Below are 18388 nucleotides of genomic sequence, written 5' to 3' on the forward strand. Positions count from 1 at the left end.
ATCAGACTTGAGTTCTGACATTCTTGATCAAGTGGTTGATAAAAAGAAAGAGACTGATTATGATAAGTTTGAATAAGAATAAATGTTATTCTTAATCACATGAAATTGTGAACTCACGACTAGTTGTATACCTGAACCATTGAGGGTTACACAAATATTGGATTTTTTGTTCTCGTTGAAATAGTCAAGTTCAAGGAGTTGAATTCGACGACTGTAGTTTGATGGAGATCAAACAAATTGCTTATAAAGGAGTTTATAATTTAATTCCATGTATTGGATGTTTTGAAGTTTGCTTAACTGCTAACTAATTTAGGAAAGTGAAAATACTTGTTTTGTGAACGTGAAAGAGCTCACAAAACTAATAGTTGTCAAAAATGGATTTGTGGAAATTTTGATTTTCGAAATTTTCATTATACGAACGAGATTTATACACTCGATACATCGGTGCTGCCTGATCGTTCGTCGATCAGAGTTATAATGAGTTTACAATTATTTATTTAGTAAATTTAGAATCTACTAATTAAATTATAGTGTCAGTAGTGATGACTATGAATATGTACAAGATTCTCATGAAATATTCTAGAGTGGTTCTAGAATTGATTAATTAAATTATAATTAATTAAAAAATTTAAATAATGGTTATTTAATTTTACATATGTGTATATACATGTGTGTATATATATATATATATATATATATATAATAATTGACTTTAACATCATGTGAATTTTAATTAATTAATTAAAATAAAAGAACCCTAATGTGATTATGATTATGAATCCTAATAAGAGTGAGATTCTTGATGTGATCATGAATTATAGTCTAGAAATATTTCATTAAGGGTTATATGGAATAAGACAATTTTTTCACCAAAAATGTTCTCATTTCTTTCCTTGCAAAATTGCAACCACCACACAAATTTTAAAGAAAAATTCGGCTAGTTCCACGACCGCATCGCCACATGATTTCTGAAATTCCGGCGATCCAATCTCGATGCAAATTTCGTTTAGATCTCTAGTGCAATCGAGACATGCCCAAACCCCCAATCCTAGAATTCACCGTTCTTGAAAGCGGTTTTCCTGCTTCCAAATAATGCACGTATCCCGCAATCTCTTCATTCTCCAACTTTCTTGAACATAAATGAGTCAAACAAATCTCCATAAGGACACTCACAAATTAATTCATGCATATGACACTCAGCACTCATCAGTAATATCAATTCTAAAACAGTTTGAAACATCATTGGGATATTTAATAGGATGGAAAACATTAAAAACCACAATATCATCATTCAATCTCAACACCAATTCACCTTATTGCACATCCACTATGTTTTCCAGTGACTAAAAATGATCTACTTAAAATAAGAGGAATCTCATGATCCTCTGCCATATCCAACAAAAAAAGTCTACTAGGAAAATAAACTTATCAACTTTCACTTAGACATCCTCTACAACTCCCCCATGGTATTTAATAGATCTATCACTAATTGTAGGGAAATTGTAGTTGGTTTAACTTCACCAATTCCTAGCTTCTTAAACATGAATAAGGCATTAAGTTTATGCTTGCACCAAGATCACACAAGACTTTGCTAAAGAATGAACTTCCAATGGTACAAGGAATAGAAAGTTACCTGGATCCTTAAGCTTCGAGGGATTTATTTTGTAAAATTGCATAACCATCTCAAAGTCTACCAGTTTTTTCTAGTTTGATAAAATCTCGTTCAAAAATTTTGTATAAGAGGGCATTTTGGCTAAAGCTTCTGCAAACGGGATATTTATGTGCAACTTCTTAAAGATCTCAAGAAACCTTAGAGAATTGATGTGTAAGAGGGACATTTATGTGTAAGAGGGCATTTGAGCTAAATCTTTGCTCTTTGGGAAAAGGGTAGAGAATTGATATCAATATCAATCTTAACCTTAGAGTTTAGAGACTTACATTTCTCTCTTGCATTCTCGCATCTCTTCTTAGATGATAATTTCTCCTAGCCAGCTCCTTCAACATCAACATCATCATTCTTCAATTGTGTAGCCATTATGATTGCATTGACATCCTTTGGATTCTTTTATGTGTCACTAGGTAATGAGCTTGAAGCTCACGTAGCAAACTAGTTCGCCAACTTTCCCATTGTGTTTCCGTCATTTGCATCATAGCATCATGGTTTTGCCATCTCATCTCATTTCTAGGTATGTACTTAGCAATCATATCCTCAAGATTTGACTTGCTCTCAGATTGTTTGAAACCTGGTGGCATAGAAGGTCCAGTACTTTGTGAAGGTTTAACTGGTTGTTGATGAGACTTTTGTTGTGGGGGATGTTGGGAATGATTGAAGTAGTGTGGTTCGGCATGATTTTCCGTTGGCTTCCAACCAAAATTCGAATGACTTCTCCAACTCAGATTATTTGAGAAACTAAATGGATTGTACTGTTGTAGCCCTTTGGTTCCCCTCATAGTTTACCTATTCTCATTCAAAAATTGATGGTCCTTTATAAGGTGTGGCTTGCATGAATTGTGTGCCACTCGATGATCCCCCAGCTATCTAAGTGCTTCCTTGGAATTGATTCTCTTGTTTGAATAGCTTTCAAATGAGCCATGTGGTGTGTTAATCCATCAAGTTTTGTTGTGATCGCTGTTAGAGCATTCATCTCAAGAAATCCTACTTTCTTCTCTCTTCTGTTGCCTTGCCAACCCACAATACTTTCAGCCATATTTGATATGATTTTGTTAGTATCAGTTTGAAGGGTTGAAGTGTTTAGAAGGGGGATTGAATAAACACTGTAAGATTGTTGACTCTTTTTCGACAAAGGTGAATTAGTTTAGTGATAAACTGAATACAAGAATCTTGTTATCGATATCAGTCAGTTAACTAGTTTAAGTGCGAAAATAAACTAACTGATAGATTGAATACTCAACGAATAACTGAAACAAAGAACACAAAGATTTTATGGATGTTCGGAGACTTCCCGTTTCTTGAGTATGGAAGAGAGCTGGAACTGACACTCGGTCTTTCTTCAGCTAATGAGGTGATATCCTTGGTAACCTGCTGGAAGTTCTTCATTGTATTCTCTTTCATAGAATCAATTTTAAGCGTGTGCATTAGCTGAGTTGATTTCATGTCGGAGACAGTTGAGATTAGGTTGTGCAAACTGGACTGAATTACTTCAATCATGATATCAGTAGCTATAGGCATTTCAGGAGACAAGATTTCAGATGTGGCAGGTGCTTTGCCCTTTTGTACAACAACTGAGAGTTTGTTTTCCTTTGTTTGCTCATTGTCTTCACACAGCTGGATCAACTTTTCCCATATCTCTTTGGCTTTTTTCACATCTTGATTTTGCTGAATGTGATATTATCCAATGTTTTGTATAGAATATCGTTTGCCATATTATCCAAGTTCGCTTTTTTTTTTTTTTGTCTTCAGCAGTCCACTCTTCTCTTGGTTTTTCAATACGATGAGGTGCTCCATCAGTTATGAAAATAGATGTATTTGCTTTCATTATTTTCATTGGTCCGTCAGTTATAACGTACGACATATCGTCATCTTGTGCAGTTAAATTAGCATGCATTCTTATTTTTCAATCATTGAATTCTTCTCTTGAGAACATAAGAATTTTATTGAAGGAAGACATGATGATTAGGCATAAGAATAGAAGTATTCAGAAAAAAGATTGAAACTGCTCTGGTACCACTTGTTAGGATTAGTTTGAAGGGTTGAAGTATTTAGAAGGGGGGTTGAATAAACACTATAAAATTTTGACTTTTTTTCAATAAATGTGAATTAATTTAGTGATAAACTGAATCCAGGAATCTTGTTGTCGATGTTAGTCAGTTAACTAGTTTAAGTGTGGAAATAAACTAACTGATAGATTGGATACTCAACGAATAACTGAAACAAAGAACACAAAGATTTTATGGATGTTCGGAGACTTCAAATGCTCCTACGTTACCCCTTCTATCACAATGATAGGATTTTCACTAAAAGACTTTGATTAAATACAGTGGCTGTAATAACCCACTTCAGTTTGGATTTAGACACTGCCAAAACTGAAACTCTTAATTCCTTTACACTTATCAGTCTACAACTGATTTTCTTTCTTAGCACAATTGATCTTAAAAGATCGAATACAACAGTATAATGTGCTAGTATTTTTGCTCAAATAATAGGCTGGAAGCTATTGATACTTCTGTTAAGCGTGAGCTTTTCTGTAAAAATATCGTAGCTGAACATTGTATATTCAAAAATCAATCATAGTAACAAATCAAAAGTACTTCTCTCAGCTGAACTCCACAGCTATTTATAGGCTTTGCTTCCAACAATAATATTGAATGCATTAAATGAATTATATCTGTTGATTTGTCCTTTCTGAAAGTGTCAACATTCTTCTGACAATAAACACGGTGGCAGTCTGATATGCGACGCTTCCACTATGAGTTACAGTATGTTTTTGTACAATTTGTCAGTTGTTGGCTATGCTTTAACTGATGACGTGCTAGACTGAATATTAGTTGACTATATAGCCGATCAATTGAGCTAAATGTATAACTGATCAGTTCCAACTGATAGTTTAGTTATCTTTGGAGATTCAGTTAGCTTCGATCAGTTCGATTGTCTTTGATTATTTAGCTAATTAATTATCAGTTCGGGAAACTTCAGTTTGGGTATTTTAAGATCGAATTAATTCAGTTGATCCGATCAGTTCTGCAATCTTCAAAAACTTTATTTGTCAAACTCTGAAATTCTAATTCTAACAGATTTCAAGTATTACTGCTGGTGTCTTTCTGTATAGGTTACCATTAGAAGTTGCATCAAGCATAGATCACACAGATGGACCCAACTTGCAGTACAAAGTCTCAACTTGTTGGCATGTTGAGAACTCATGTCTAGGACACATTCTCAACTTTTTTTTGAATCTCACCCATGCTGAATTCAATGATTCCTCATCCTTCTGCTTAAAAGATGTGATATCATTTCGCAGTTGTGTAATTCTAGTTGGTGGAAAATACCTGTTTATGAAGACCTCAACAAACCATCCCATGTGGTGATAGGACCCGCTGGTAAATCATGGGGCCACTCCATCTTCTCTCCTTGCAATGAAAATGGAAATAGCCTCAATCAAATAACATCGTTGCTTACACCATTGAATTTGATGGTATCACAGATCGACAAAAATTGTTCTAGATGTGCATTTGTATCCTCGGAGGGTAAACCCCTAAATCTGAATTTAAGTTGAATTATCTGGATAATGGATGGCTTAAGCTCAAATGTATTTGCTTGAATCGTTCTACGAACAATGCTAGACCAATAACCTCCAACCACTGGTCGATGAAGCTCCATCAGAGTACGATTATCTTCTTCTCTAGCGATATCTTCAGAACTCTCTGCACATTCTTCCTTACAGTCTGTCAAATTCCTCCTCAAATTTAAACTCAAGAGCTAGGTTATTCTGCCTCCGGGCCCTACAAATGTGTCGAAGAGTGCTTTCAATCTCCAAATCAAGTGGCACGAGGTTTTTAATTTCTCGAGCATGGTTCATATAACACGAGCTAAACTCATGAAATCAAAACAAAGTGCCCAATTCAACCACCGGATGAAAGAAATAATTAAACCTTAAAATAAAAAAATTTAAAAATAAAAATTTAAAACTTAGTCTCAAACAAATAATTAATCCTAATATTAAACAAATAGCTCCCGAAAACGTCGCCAAAAACTTGGCCGACGATTTCGGTTGTGAAAACTAGCAAGTGCATTAGGTCAAGTAATAATATAGTTAGTTCAAGTCATTAATTCTCACAGAGAATATTATCAAATTACTAATATATAAATTATTTAATTTAATTTAGATTAAATAAAAGAAGTGATTTATGTTAATAATTAGACTAATTAAAATAAATTAAATGATTTTAAAGCAAATAACACAATTCAATAAAATAATGGATTAAGCTTAGTATAAATTCAAATTCAAATAAAATGAACTAGAACACACAACGGTACCAAACATCAATTATTGGATTTAATCAAACAATAAATATTTTAAAGTCATGATGAAATTCTCTGTTTTAATTATTAATCTATTTCTAGAATTAATAATCATATTTTTATTTAACAGTCCAACTATTTCTAATTAAATTTAATTAAATAAAAACGAATTTAACAACTATGAAATTCCAGCTTTTTTCCTAAAATCTTACATTAAAACCAAATATTATTTTTAATCGATTTAATAATGTGTTGATCAATATTTTTGAAGCTATTTTCAATCTATTCTCTTTCGAGTCAAGATCAAAAAACAAACATGCAATTAATTGGACAGATTAAATGCAAGAAGTTTACACAAATATCAAACAATAACATAAAATAAATCAAAATTCTAATCAATCCAATATGGAAACAATGATCACAAGTTTGGTCATATCTTGGTTTCAGTCATAAGACGACTACTCCATAAAATCAAAATTAGACAAAAATCTAATGTTTGAATTCATAAAATTAAAGAAATAAAGATAAAAATAAGAAATCTCAGCGATGGAGCGTGAATTTTTCTCGTCCGGTGTGTCTTCTCATCCTTGTTCTTCACGTCTCGATGATGTCTGCAAATGGTTCTAGAGAGAGAGAGAAAAAAAATAATATACAAAAAACTCCTCTTCTTATGATTGGATGAAGTCTATCAATAAGGAAGATTGAGTTTTTACATAAAAATTATATCAAATCTTGTCTTATCTCAATCCTGAAAGTTTTCTCTCTCTCCAAAATATTCAATAAATCAAATACAACAATCAAGATTTTTAAAATATGTTATTTTTATTGTTTTCTCTCTCTCCAAAATATTCAATAAATCAAATACAACAATCAAGATTTTTAAAATATGTTATTTTTATTATTAATTTCGAGCTCCTTCATGCAGTTACAAGACATAAGTGAAGCAGAAACAGGGAATGACCAAGCCTTATTTTAGAATCTCTTCTAATTTTTGCATTATTTCAAAACTCCATATTGACAACTTCAAATGTTATAAAAATCACATTTCTAGCCCAAATTTGTTCCAAGATCATAAAACTTCCTTGATCTTATCATAAATATTCTTGAATGATAGGAAAAACTCTTCTTCAATATAGGATCGAGTGTGCTAGTGCCTTGGAAGGCACTTCGAACACTATATTCTCCAATGAGCTGCAATAGCTCGTGTTCTAAGAATGTTAACACCGATGAATTAAATCGAGTTTGGTTTAAAACCAAGCAGAAGAAACTCGAAGTAATCCTTCGTGAAGAAGACTGTTATATTAGAAAACATTTTAACTCGTGTAAATTGAATAACTGAAAAATGGTAGATTATTTTTTGCATTCATCAGTTCAGTTATGGTGACAGCTGAACTGACGGATACTCTAACTGATCCAAACAGTTTGAAAACAGCAGTTAATCAGTTAAATACACAAGATGTGTTTATGGATGTTCGGAGACTTCTACTGCTCCTACGTCACCCCTTCTACCTCCACCTGTAGGATCCACTAGAAGACTTTGATTTATACAACTACTTGTACAAACTCACTCAGCTAGGACTTACACTACTGCCTAAACTGAACTCCTAGCTACGACTGAAGTCAGCACCTTCCAGCCAACACTTCTTTAACGTCTATGTGTCAAAGACTACATACACAAGTTTAACGTATTTGTGCAAGACTGTATTTGAGTGATGGTGAGAGTTATTGTGTGGGAGAACTGAACAAGGATGTTCTCACACACTGAGGGAAATAAGCTTCTAAACTAAGCTGATATGACTGTGAAGAGTTCCCTCTGGGCTGATTGCTTCTGAAAGCTGATGTTCAATGCGCGTGCCCTTTTTCTCTCGTATTTTCGTTGAAGCTTCTTTTCTCTAAATATCTGTGTTGATTCTTCACTGATCTTCTCTTTATATTGGCGAGAAAACTGGTCGTACAGTGAGACTCAATTATTATATCCGTTGCATCTTGAATTCGTTTCTTGGACTTCGTGTCTCGACTTTTCGACTGCCCTTCTTAAACGTTTTGTCTTTAATGATCTGATGCAACGTCCATTTATTGTCCTTTGACTAGACAATTGTTTTGTACCTTTGTGTAAAGCTGGAATACACTAGAAAGAGCTTGTCTTGATCTACAACTGAAAGATTCTGACTGATGCTTCGAACTAGTCAGCTGAATTGATCTTCAGTTGGGCTGGTGAAATCAGTTGACTCGTCAGTTAAACTGATTTCACTCTCGTTCAGTTGAACTGATCAGCTGAGTTTCTTCATCAGTTGAACACTCCTTCAGCTGGCCAGGCTTCTGAGGTTCTCCTGCTGAACCACCTATCAACTGGACAATCAGCTGGACTGCTCAATTGACGTAACAGTTAGACTGATTCAGTTTGTGCAATCAGTTGAGTTCTCAGTTTGCGATGTAAACAGCTCGTGACTGATCCTAGCTTATGCACACTAAGGTAGATTATTAGTAACACAAAATAACAAGTTTTGTTAACATCAAAATCAAGATTGCGAACTTGAAAAGTTCCAACAATCAACTATTTCTTTCGTTATCGGAAACCTTTTCTACTAGACATTAAATTCTTCGACTTTATCTCCACAATTATACGATTTACACCTTTTGGTCAAACCTTCGACAATAAAAATATTGTCATCTAAGCGTAAAACTCGGAATAAAAATATTAAATAACCACATATACGATAAAATAAAGTCCTAAAAGAGTTATATGTCGTTCTTATCAAACTATCTTTTAAGTGCTTTTCAAAATATTTAACCGATTTTTGTGATGGATTATTTTGAATGTTTTTCGATTGGTTTGAAACCAAACTCGATTTATTTTCTCGATGTTCAATATTTCAAGAACTGAGCTATTGTAGCTCAATGTTTGTCATCCGAACGATCCTATCATACTCCCTCTGTCTCACTCGTTTAGGCTTGTGTATGTTTTAACATAGATTAAGGCAGTGTTTGGAATGGTTAATTTTATAAAACAATTTTCTATTTTAGCTTTATATAATGAATACTTTAATGAGATAAAAAATTATACAAGTAGTAATGATATTAATTTAATAGGGGCAAAATAATAAAAGAGTAGGAAAGTAACACTAAATACGAAAAATTGACTATATAATTGGGACATCTGAAAAAAAATGTAATATAAATAAGAGGGATTGAGGGAGTACTTTTATATATTTAGTATCATTACTCTCTATCATATTAATTAAATATAATTTTTTAAATAATATTAAGTTTTTCAACTTTTTTAAAGAGTTATGACTAAATTTTGGTATATTGATTGTCCATAGATTGCTATTATTTTTATTATTATGTATCTTAATTAGAATTTCAATATAAATATTTTAAATATGTTCACAAAAATAATTTAATAGAAGAAATCAAAATTTATTTATCTAATAAATGATAAAATTTTATTTTTTGAAAATATCTATTTATTATTTAAAATTTTGATAGACAAAATAATATATGAATAATGAATTTTTATATATATATATTTCCTATTTTTAAAATTAGTAATATTTCCATTCAGTCAAGATAAAAATATCAATCTAACGACTAACAGCAAATAAGTGTTATCTTCGTTTAAACTCTATCTCAAATGATATAAATTTTTTATAATAATAGTTAAAATTTAAAAATATTTATTATATTATATCAATAATTTTAATAAATTTTCAATCATTATTACCTAATAATTTTAATAATTAATTACATAAAATAATTTTTGTGTATCGCACGAGTAAAATACTAGTTTTATTTAACATGACGAATTTTCGGTATGACCGTCAACCGATCTGGCCGGTTGAACCGTTTTTCAAGGTAAACCGATTCGATCACTAATCCGATTATGAAAGTAGGAGTGTTCACGAGTGGTTTTCGTTTTTTTTTTTTATTCAAACTGAATTATTATATACAGTCATTTAGTAAATTTTAAAAATAATAGTGGTTTTATATGTAAAATTATTTTACGGTTTTGGTCGGTTGCGGTTTTTTTAATGAAAATTATTAGAACATATATTCGAATTGATTCGAAAATAATTACAATACATTGTCTTTCATATATAAAATATAGCTCAAATCATACAAAGATAAAGTTAGATAAAACAATAATCAAAATTCAATATTAAGTTAATAATAATGAACAACACAACACACTCACAACAAAAATGCCGTTTACACTATTTTGTCATTTTTTACTTCCAAACTCAAGCTAAAATTTATAGTAGAAGAAATAAATACTCCAATAAAACTCTAATATAAAGAATAATTAAGAAGATGAGTTTTTTGTAGGAGTGACAACTTTGAAGATAGTTGAGATATAGAAAATGATATTGTTTATAAAATATTATAATCATAGGTCAAATATTATGACAAATTATTTAGACGGGACGATATGGTATTGGAAGAAAAAAATTACTTAATCATATATCCAACACAATTTATTATTATTATTATTAATCGTGATTTTTATTAAATATTAGAAAAAAATGATTGATTAGATAATTAGAATGAATATGAAAAAATTTGATCACCATTAATGAAAACATTGCACGGGAGGTTGACACGATATGCTAATGAGATTCTTATCTTCACTTCATTTCAACGGGAAAGATTTTATCACACATACAATTTTAAAAAAAATGGATCTTATATATGCATGGGTAAATTTTGGTCATCCATCAATGTCTACATGGATAGGAAGAAATAAACCGACAATATATATCAAAACAAGAGTCTAAGAAACCGAACCAATGAAATTGTGCCACGTCAAATATTATCATAATGACGTGTTACCCACCTTAAATATGAAACGCACACCCCTCCGTACGAAAGAATTCCGACATTTTCTGTTTTTTTTCTTGTTTTTATCAAACAAAATCCATCGTCAGTAGAATTGGGGAGAGATTATGGCGGAGGAGAAGTACAATCGGAAGAACCCTGCGGTGAAGAGGATTTTGCAGGAGCTCAAAGAGTTGCAATCCAATCCGTCCGATGATTTCATGAGCCTTCCTCTCGAGGTATGATTTTTGGGGGCAATTGATTTCAGATCGACGAAATTCGATTCGAGATCTTTTATTGCTTGTGAATTTGATTGTGTTGATTTTTATGAGCTTATGGATCTTAAAGGTCGTTTTGGTTTTTATGATTATTTTTTGTTACGGAATTCACCTGGGAAGTTTCGAATTAGTTTACTTGTTTATGTTTTTAAGTATTAGGGAATTCGATTATTCTAAACTTTATGTTTGATATTGTTATTCACAAAATCTACGTTTTCACGGATTGAAAATGGAGATTCGAATCCTCTTTTTATTCCTTTTTCTCTTTACCGTGTACAAAGCAGGATGATTTATTTTCTCTTTTGTTTTATGTTTTCTTTTTTCTTATCCGTGAAACCTGGCTGATAGGCTTTGTAGTTTTCAGGAAAATATATTTGAATGGCAATTTGCAATTAGGGGACCCAGGGATTCAGAGTTTGAGGGGGGGATTTACCATGGAAGAATTCAGTTGCCTGCTGAATATCCTTTCAAGCCTCCTTCATTTATGTTGTTGACGGTACTGTCTATGTCTCATCATATAGTTTATTAGTGTGCATGAAGAATGTACATCTTCTATTTACTATGACTATGCTCAGTTTGTCTTATTGTATGATGATCAATTGAAATTTTGTTCGCAGCCAAATGGTCGATTTGAAACCCAAACTAAGATATGCTTGAGCATTTCCAATCATCATCCAGAACACTGGCAACCATCCTGGAGTGGTATTTATTTCTTCATTTTTTGTTTCTGATAAATATGCTTTCTCGTAGTATCAATTGTTTACAATATAAATGCTAAGGATTTGGGCATCTTGTGTGTACTGGTGTATTGAATTTGCTGTATGTAGTTTAAGTTTCTTATTATTTAAAAATTTACAGGCAGACCGATCATACAACCATGGGTAGTATATGACAAATTGATAAGAATAGTAGTAGATGCTGCGACTTGTGTATGCTGTCATTATCCATATTCTTTGTATCAAGTGCACATTACTTTTGATTGCGTTTGTCTTTGAATTATGAATCTGAGCTTTCTTTTATGATAGTCAAGCTATTCTTCCCGTAGTGTGGAAGTCTCTGTGAGTGATACGAGCTCAGGTGTTGAAATAAAAATAGCAAGGAATGCAGCATGTGAACAGATGTGGAGAAACGAGATTTTAGTCTCTAGGGCGTGTTTCTTTCTGATACATGAGGAGTCTCACATTATCATACTCTATTTTTATTTATTTATCTATGAAGAACTACAATAAAGTTATTTTGGCAGTTCGAACTGCCTTGGTCGCACTAATTGCATTCATGCCTACAAGCCCAAATGGTGCGCTGGGATCATTGGATTACCCAACAGAAGAGAGGCGAAAACTTGCGGTGAGATCTCGTGAAGCTTCACCGACTTTTGGGTCATCTGAACGCCAGAAGTTAATTGACGAGGTTTGTTGTCACCTACTTTTCTAGTTTCTATAAACATCACTTGATCTTGAACTGATAATTTTCTTACTCAGATTCATGAATATATACTGAGCAAAGCACCCTCAGAGCCTCAAGGCAACCAAATCTCTGAAGCACGGTCTAGAAGTGATGAGAATGAAGATCAGGGCGATCCCCAAAATGACGTGGTCGATGCTACTACCGAGTCCCATCCTCATGCAGATGACGAAAATGGGATTGTCGAGGAACCAAATGAAACTCCTCCAACTGCCAATAGAACTCAAACATCGCAAATCACTTCTAACGTCCCCACAAACGGGCAGCAGCTGTTGCGAAACCCTGAATTAAGAGCTCCAAAGCAGGCTGATGACAGGTTGTTCACGTGGGCAGCTTTTGGGCTTACGATTGCTATACTACTCCTTCTACTGAAGAAGTTTTTGAAAGCTAATGGACATGGTACTGTTTTTATGAACGAGTCATAGGTGAAAAGCGTCATTGCACAAATGAACCATGTTTGGTGTCTAGCTAATGCATAAATCATTCGGTTTTGATTTATGATCTTCATTTGAATTCAGGAGGACACAAATCTTGAATAATTTTTCAAATTTTTGTAAATTAATGCATAAAACTGAAATATTGCCCTATGAATTTGTGATTCAAATTGATCCGCTTGTTTCAACAAAATTTGTGGCATGTTCTCATGTTCAATTGTACGGAAATGAGTCCAAATGTTTCACAAAATTTGCGACATGTTCTCTTGTTCAATTGTGTGGAAATGAGTCCAAACCAGTAGATTGTCAATCTGTTTGGCAAGCCCAAGGGTTGGCAAAGTGCGTTGTTTGACACCTGGTAAAATTGAGATAATTAACAATTATATTCTTTTATAGTATGTTTTTATTATCAATTTTGTACTAATTATATCCTTCTGTATCGATTTCGTCTCGGCTTTTGATTGAATGTTGAGAATTGATTTTTGGCAAAAACTTGTGTGAGACGGTGTCAGGGTCATATTTTGTGAGACATATATCTTATTTGAGTTATCCATGAAAAAATATTACTTTTTATTGTGAATATCGGTAGGGTTGACTCGTCTCACAGATAAAAATTCGTGAAACCGTCTATAAGAAACCTACTCATTGGTGAGATAAAATTGGGATGTGACACAATTTAAAACTTGAAAGACGTAATTAGCACACGTAAAATTAGAGAGACAAAATTGGGAATAAGAGAGAAAGGATTTAAAAAAAAATTAATTTTTATGTGATGGTATTTTTTTCAAACAAATGTAAAATTGTTCCATATAGACATCGATCAATTTCATAGATATTTTTTGACTAAGCAATATGCAGAAGTATTTTATCAAAACAAAAATATTTGTTTGAATGTATAGTAAATTTCGTTTCAATTCTTTTGTAAAGCATATTAGAAGTCTTGTAAGTCAATTTTTTCATTTTTTATTTCAAATTAATATATTTTTAAAAAATTATTCATCAATAACCATTGGTTTGAATATTAATAGCTTGACTTCCTTGATCAATATTTCGAATCAAGTCAAAATTAATTTGAAATTTGATTCAATTAATTCTGAAATTGGGTTTTATTTTTAAGAAGAATCAGCTACCTCAGTTTGTTCGTTTCAGCTTTATTTATTTTCATTAAAAGTTGAAGTTATGAATTGTGGTAATTCGGATTATTTAAGAAAAATCAAAACTTTTTGATAGCTTAAGAAACAAACCACATCTTAAGTATAAAGATAGTAGAAGCCTTCTGCATGCTTATGTTTCAATAGTACTTGACACCCCATTAGAGCCCGGGTCATAGATTACCCGGGATATTATATGGATAGCTCAAATCAGGGTAAACCTGCAGGAAGAGTTCGTCAGGAAACCAGGCAGGTAAGTGCCCGAGATATCTTCTCCTCGGGTTGCCAGAAGTACGGTCTTTCATACAAGCTCCCGGGTAGCTCCCGGGAAGCATTCTACCCGGGTTATCTCAAGTTAGGATTGTTCCGCGATAATAATATATAGTACCATATTTCTTACAAGATAAGTACAATCGGATTGTTTGAATTCTCAAATCATTTCCTCGGTCCGTGTAGAAAAAACATGATTATATGACAAAATATAGAGACATGTCCAATAATATTTTTATAATCAGATCAATTATCAACGATCTACTTTAAAGTAGTGAATCAACGATCTACTTTAAAGTAGTGACTCAACTGGTCGGACTAGTTCAACCGAAAGATCGCACCAGAACATTGTAATATTATATAAAATAATAATATGATAAATAATATATTTAAATTCTTAAAATCTTAAATGTGTATATAAAAATAAAAACATATATTTATAAATGTTTAAAAATCAAATAAGTTTTAATACTACTATAATAATATTTTTAACAAATTTCAAAATCCGTATAATAATAAATATAACCTTAAAAAATTAAAAAAAAGTGAACCGGTCCAACTGATTTTTAACCATTTCACCGGTCTAACCGATTTTTTATCGGTTTGACAGGTCAAACGATTTTTAGGAGTTATCCAAACCCTTAATCGATTCCTAGTCGAACCTGTTGAACTTAATCCGTTCAATTTGTTTTTGAAAACACCGGTGTCTTCATAACATGACAAGCCAATATTTTTTTAAGAGTCTCAAGAATACACATTAACTTTTCCTCTAAATTATTATTACCATTAATTTTAAAATACAATGAGCAAATAAAAATTTAGTGAGAAAGGAATATCGGTAGATTGCTCAAAACCCCAAAAGAAAAAAAAATGCTTTCAGTTCTCGTATCAGAAAAAATGTGTTTGAACTCTCTGTACTCACATGTATTTTTTGGAAGAAAATTTGTATAAAAAATTAAAAATATAGGATTAATATATGATATCTGAGTATCATTTGTTTCAAATCTGGTATTGAAACATGATTTTTGAACATGTATAGCAAATATTCGTATTAATGAAAAATTTGTCGATAAATATCGATACAAAATATTTAAAATATGATATTAATATATTATACTTGAGTACCAACTCTTTTAGATCTGGTAAAAAATATAATATTTTGGGTATAAAATTATAACAAATTTATTAATATCACCATTTAATACACATATTTTCGTACTCAAAAATCATATATTGATATTATATCTGAAACAATTTGTATTCAAATATCATATATTTGTATCATATTTTCAATGTTCCGTAACGATTTTCATCCAAAAAAAATAAATGTTTCATTTATACCAATATTTGTTATATGTCTTATATATGTCAGAGTACTCAAAAATCATATATTAGTATAAGATCTGAAATAGTTAGTACTCAAATATCGTATATTAGTATCATATATTTTTATTTTTATATCGTTTTCATCAGAAAAAATACACGTTAGTAGGAGCACAAATACACTTTGTTTTGGCTCAAGAATAGCAAACACTTAATTTTTTTGATAGATATTTAAGTAAATTTGGGGAGAGGATCCCTCACTGTGAGAAGAAAAACAGCATACAGTGTTATGCGTTCTGTCAAAACTTTTTTTTTAAAAAAAATTTGTTTCCCTCATTTTGGTTTGCTCAGTTAATTAAATAACACAAGATGGATAAAAATAATTATTATATATTAATTTTTAAATATTCAATTAATTCATGCAAAACATATTACTTTACAAATTTTAAAAAACTTATAGAAAAATTAAATTAAACCAAAATCTCCAGATATAATACATCAGTGATAAATTAATGATTAGTTTTACTTAAAAAGTAAATCTAAACAAAAAATTTAACTAATGGGTAAAATTTTAAATAATTATTTATATTAAATTTATTTTGTATAAAATAATATATATAGTTTAATTTTATTAAGTTTAATGATTTTAAAATTAAACTGTATTATATTAATAATAATATTTTTACTAGTTGTAACAATCTTTTCGTATCATTTATCTGAATTAAATGATCTAACGATTTTGATTTTACAATAAACGGATACAAATAATACAAATAACTCATTAGTTTTCATACATTTTACTTTTTCAAGACAGTATAAAGATGAGATAAGACGAAATAAATTTAACACGAATTAAACTATATATAAGTATTATTTTATACAAAATAAATTTAACACGAATTTACTATATATAATTATTTAAAAACTTACACTTTATTTAAATTTTTCGTTCATATTTAATTTTTTAAGTCAAATTATTCATTAACTTGTCATTGAATTATTTTATCGAAAGATTTGATATAATTTAATTTGATGGATCGGTTCCAGGCACCTGCGAAATTGCTTCAAACATAATATTCTCAATGAGCTGCAATAGCTCGTGTTCTAAGAATGTAAACAACGATGAATTAGGTCGAGTTTAGTTTTAAACCAAGCGGAAAATACTCGAAATAATTCTTCGCTAAGAAATCTAATAAATTTAAAGGCTTTTAATGTAAACTGATTAACTGATATAAGGGGAGCAGTTCGAGCTTGTATCAGTTCAGTTATGGTGAGAACTGAACTATTATCAGCTGAACTAATCAAATCAGTTTTAAAATGAAAGTTAAGCAGTTAAATACACAAGATATGTTTCTGGATGTTCGGAGACTTCAACTGCTCCTACGTCACCCCTTCTACCACCTCGGGTATGATACACTAGAAGACTTTGATTTATACAACACCTTGTACAAACCTACTCAGCTTAGGACTTACACTACTGCCTAATATGAACTCCTAGCCAAGACTGAAGGCAACATCTTTCAATCAACACTTGTTTAACATCTATGTGTCAAAACTACATATACAAGTTTATTGTCTTTGTGCAAGACTCAGTCAGCTATTCAATAAGCTCTACTCTCTGTATATGTGACTGATTGTGTGTGTGCGTGTGTGAGAACTAATCTATGAATACAATACGAAAGTGTCCTCACACACTGAGAGAAAAATACTCCTAAACTGAGCTGATAACACTTTGAAGTGTTATCTCAAATCTGGGTTATTTGCTTTTGTAAGCAGATATGAGTTGAGCGTGTCCTTCTTCTTTTGATCTTCACACATTAGTTGTTCTATTTGTCTTTACTGAACTTCATCTTCTATTTATAGGCACAAAATTTGATCGTACAGTGAGACTCAATTATTGTATCTGTTGCATTTTGAATCCGTTCCTTGATATTTGTCTTGTACTTTCCGTCAACCATTCTGGAGCGTTTTGGTTTTAAACACTGATGCAACGTCTATTATTGTCCTTTTGACTGGACAATTGTTTTCGTACCTGTGTGCACAACTGGATTCCATTGAATAAGCTTGTCGTGTTCTGCAACTGATTGATTCTAACTGATGTTCTGAACTGATATTCAGTTGGGCTGGTGAAATCAGTCGACTCGTCAGTTGAACTGATTTCACTCTTTCAGTTGAACTGGTCAGCTGAGCTCTTTATCAGTTGAACTCTTCATCAGCTGGTCAGGCTTCTGAAGGTCTTCTGCTGAACCAGCTATCAGCTGGACAATCAGTTGAACTGGTTTATGATTCACCAGTTGAACTGGTTCAGTTCGATTAATCAGTTGATACTTTCAGTTTGCATTCTTCGATAGGCTGCATTTATGTTCAGCTAACTGCACACTTAGGTAAGTTCATTAGTAACAAAATAACGAGTTTTGTTATCATCAAAATCAAGTAAGATTGCGAACATGAAATGTTCCAACATAATTTTAATGTTTTTTATTTTTAATAGTTATACACTTTACATAAATTAATTTATTATTTAAAAAATAATATATAATTATTATTTCCATTGTCTTGTCCTAATTAATTAATGGAAAAATTGATTTTAAATCCTCAAACTCAAACTCAACTTTATCCTAACTCCCTACACCTCAAAAACTTTGCCCAAACTCTCTAAAAAGTTTGAAGTTGAAAAAA

General features: G+C 31.6%; 1 protein-coding gene across 1 annotated transcript; it reads left to right on the forward strand.

Moving 5' to 3' along the window:
• Positions 1-10830: 10830 nt before the first annotated feature.
• Positions 10831-13158, forward strand: LOC142551334 (ubiquitin-conjugating enzyme E2 32). Its single transcript, XM_075660515.1, has 5 exons — positions 10831-11031; positions 11435-11566; positions 11688-11772; positions 12314-12477; positions 12549-13158. Exons 1-5 carry the CDS (start codon positions 10921-10923, stop codon positions 12954-12956), a joined length of 900 nt encoding a protein of 299 aa, XP_075516630.1. The 5' UTR covers positions 10831-10920; the 3' UTR covers positions 12957-13158.
• Positions 13159-18388: the final 5230 nt, after the last annotated feature.

The sequence above is a fragment of the Primulina tabacum genome, chromosome 7, assembly GCF_025594145.1.
Source record: "Primulina tabacum isolate GXHZ01 chromosome 7, ASM2559414v2, whole genome shotgun sequence".
In the NCBI taxonomy this organism is placed as follows: Eukaryota; Viridiplantae; Streptophyta; class Magnoliopsida; order Lamiales; family Gesneriaceae; genus Primulina; species Primulina tabacum.

Excerpts from the sequence above, each read along its gene's own strand:
- LOC142551334 (XM_075660515.1), top strand. The coding sequence starts at position 10,921 with ATGGCGGAGGAGAAGTACAATCGGAAGAACCCTGCGGTGAAGAGGATT. Across the intron at positions 11,032-11,434 it reads TCATGAGCCTTCCTCTCGAG|GAAAATATATTTGAATGGCA; the intron begins GTATGATTTTTG and ends TGTAGTTTTCAG. Across the intron at positions 11,773-12,313 it reads CTGGCAACCATCCTGGAGTG|TTCGAACTGCCTTGGTCGCA; the intron begins GTATTTATTTCT and ends TTATTTTGGCAG.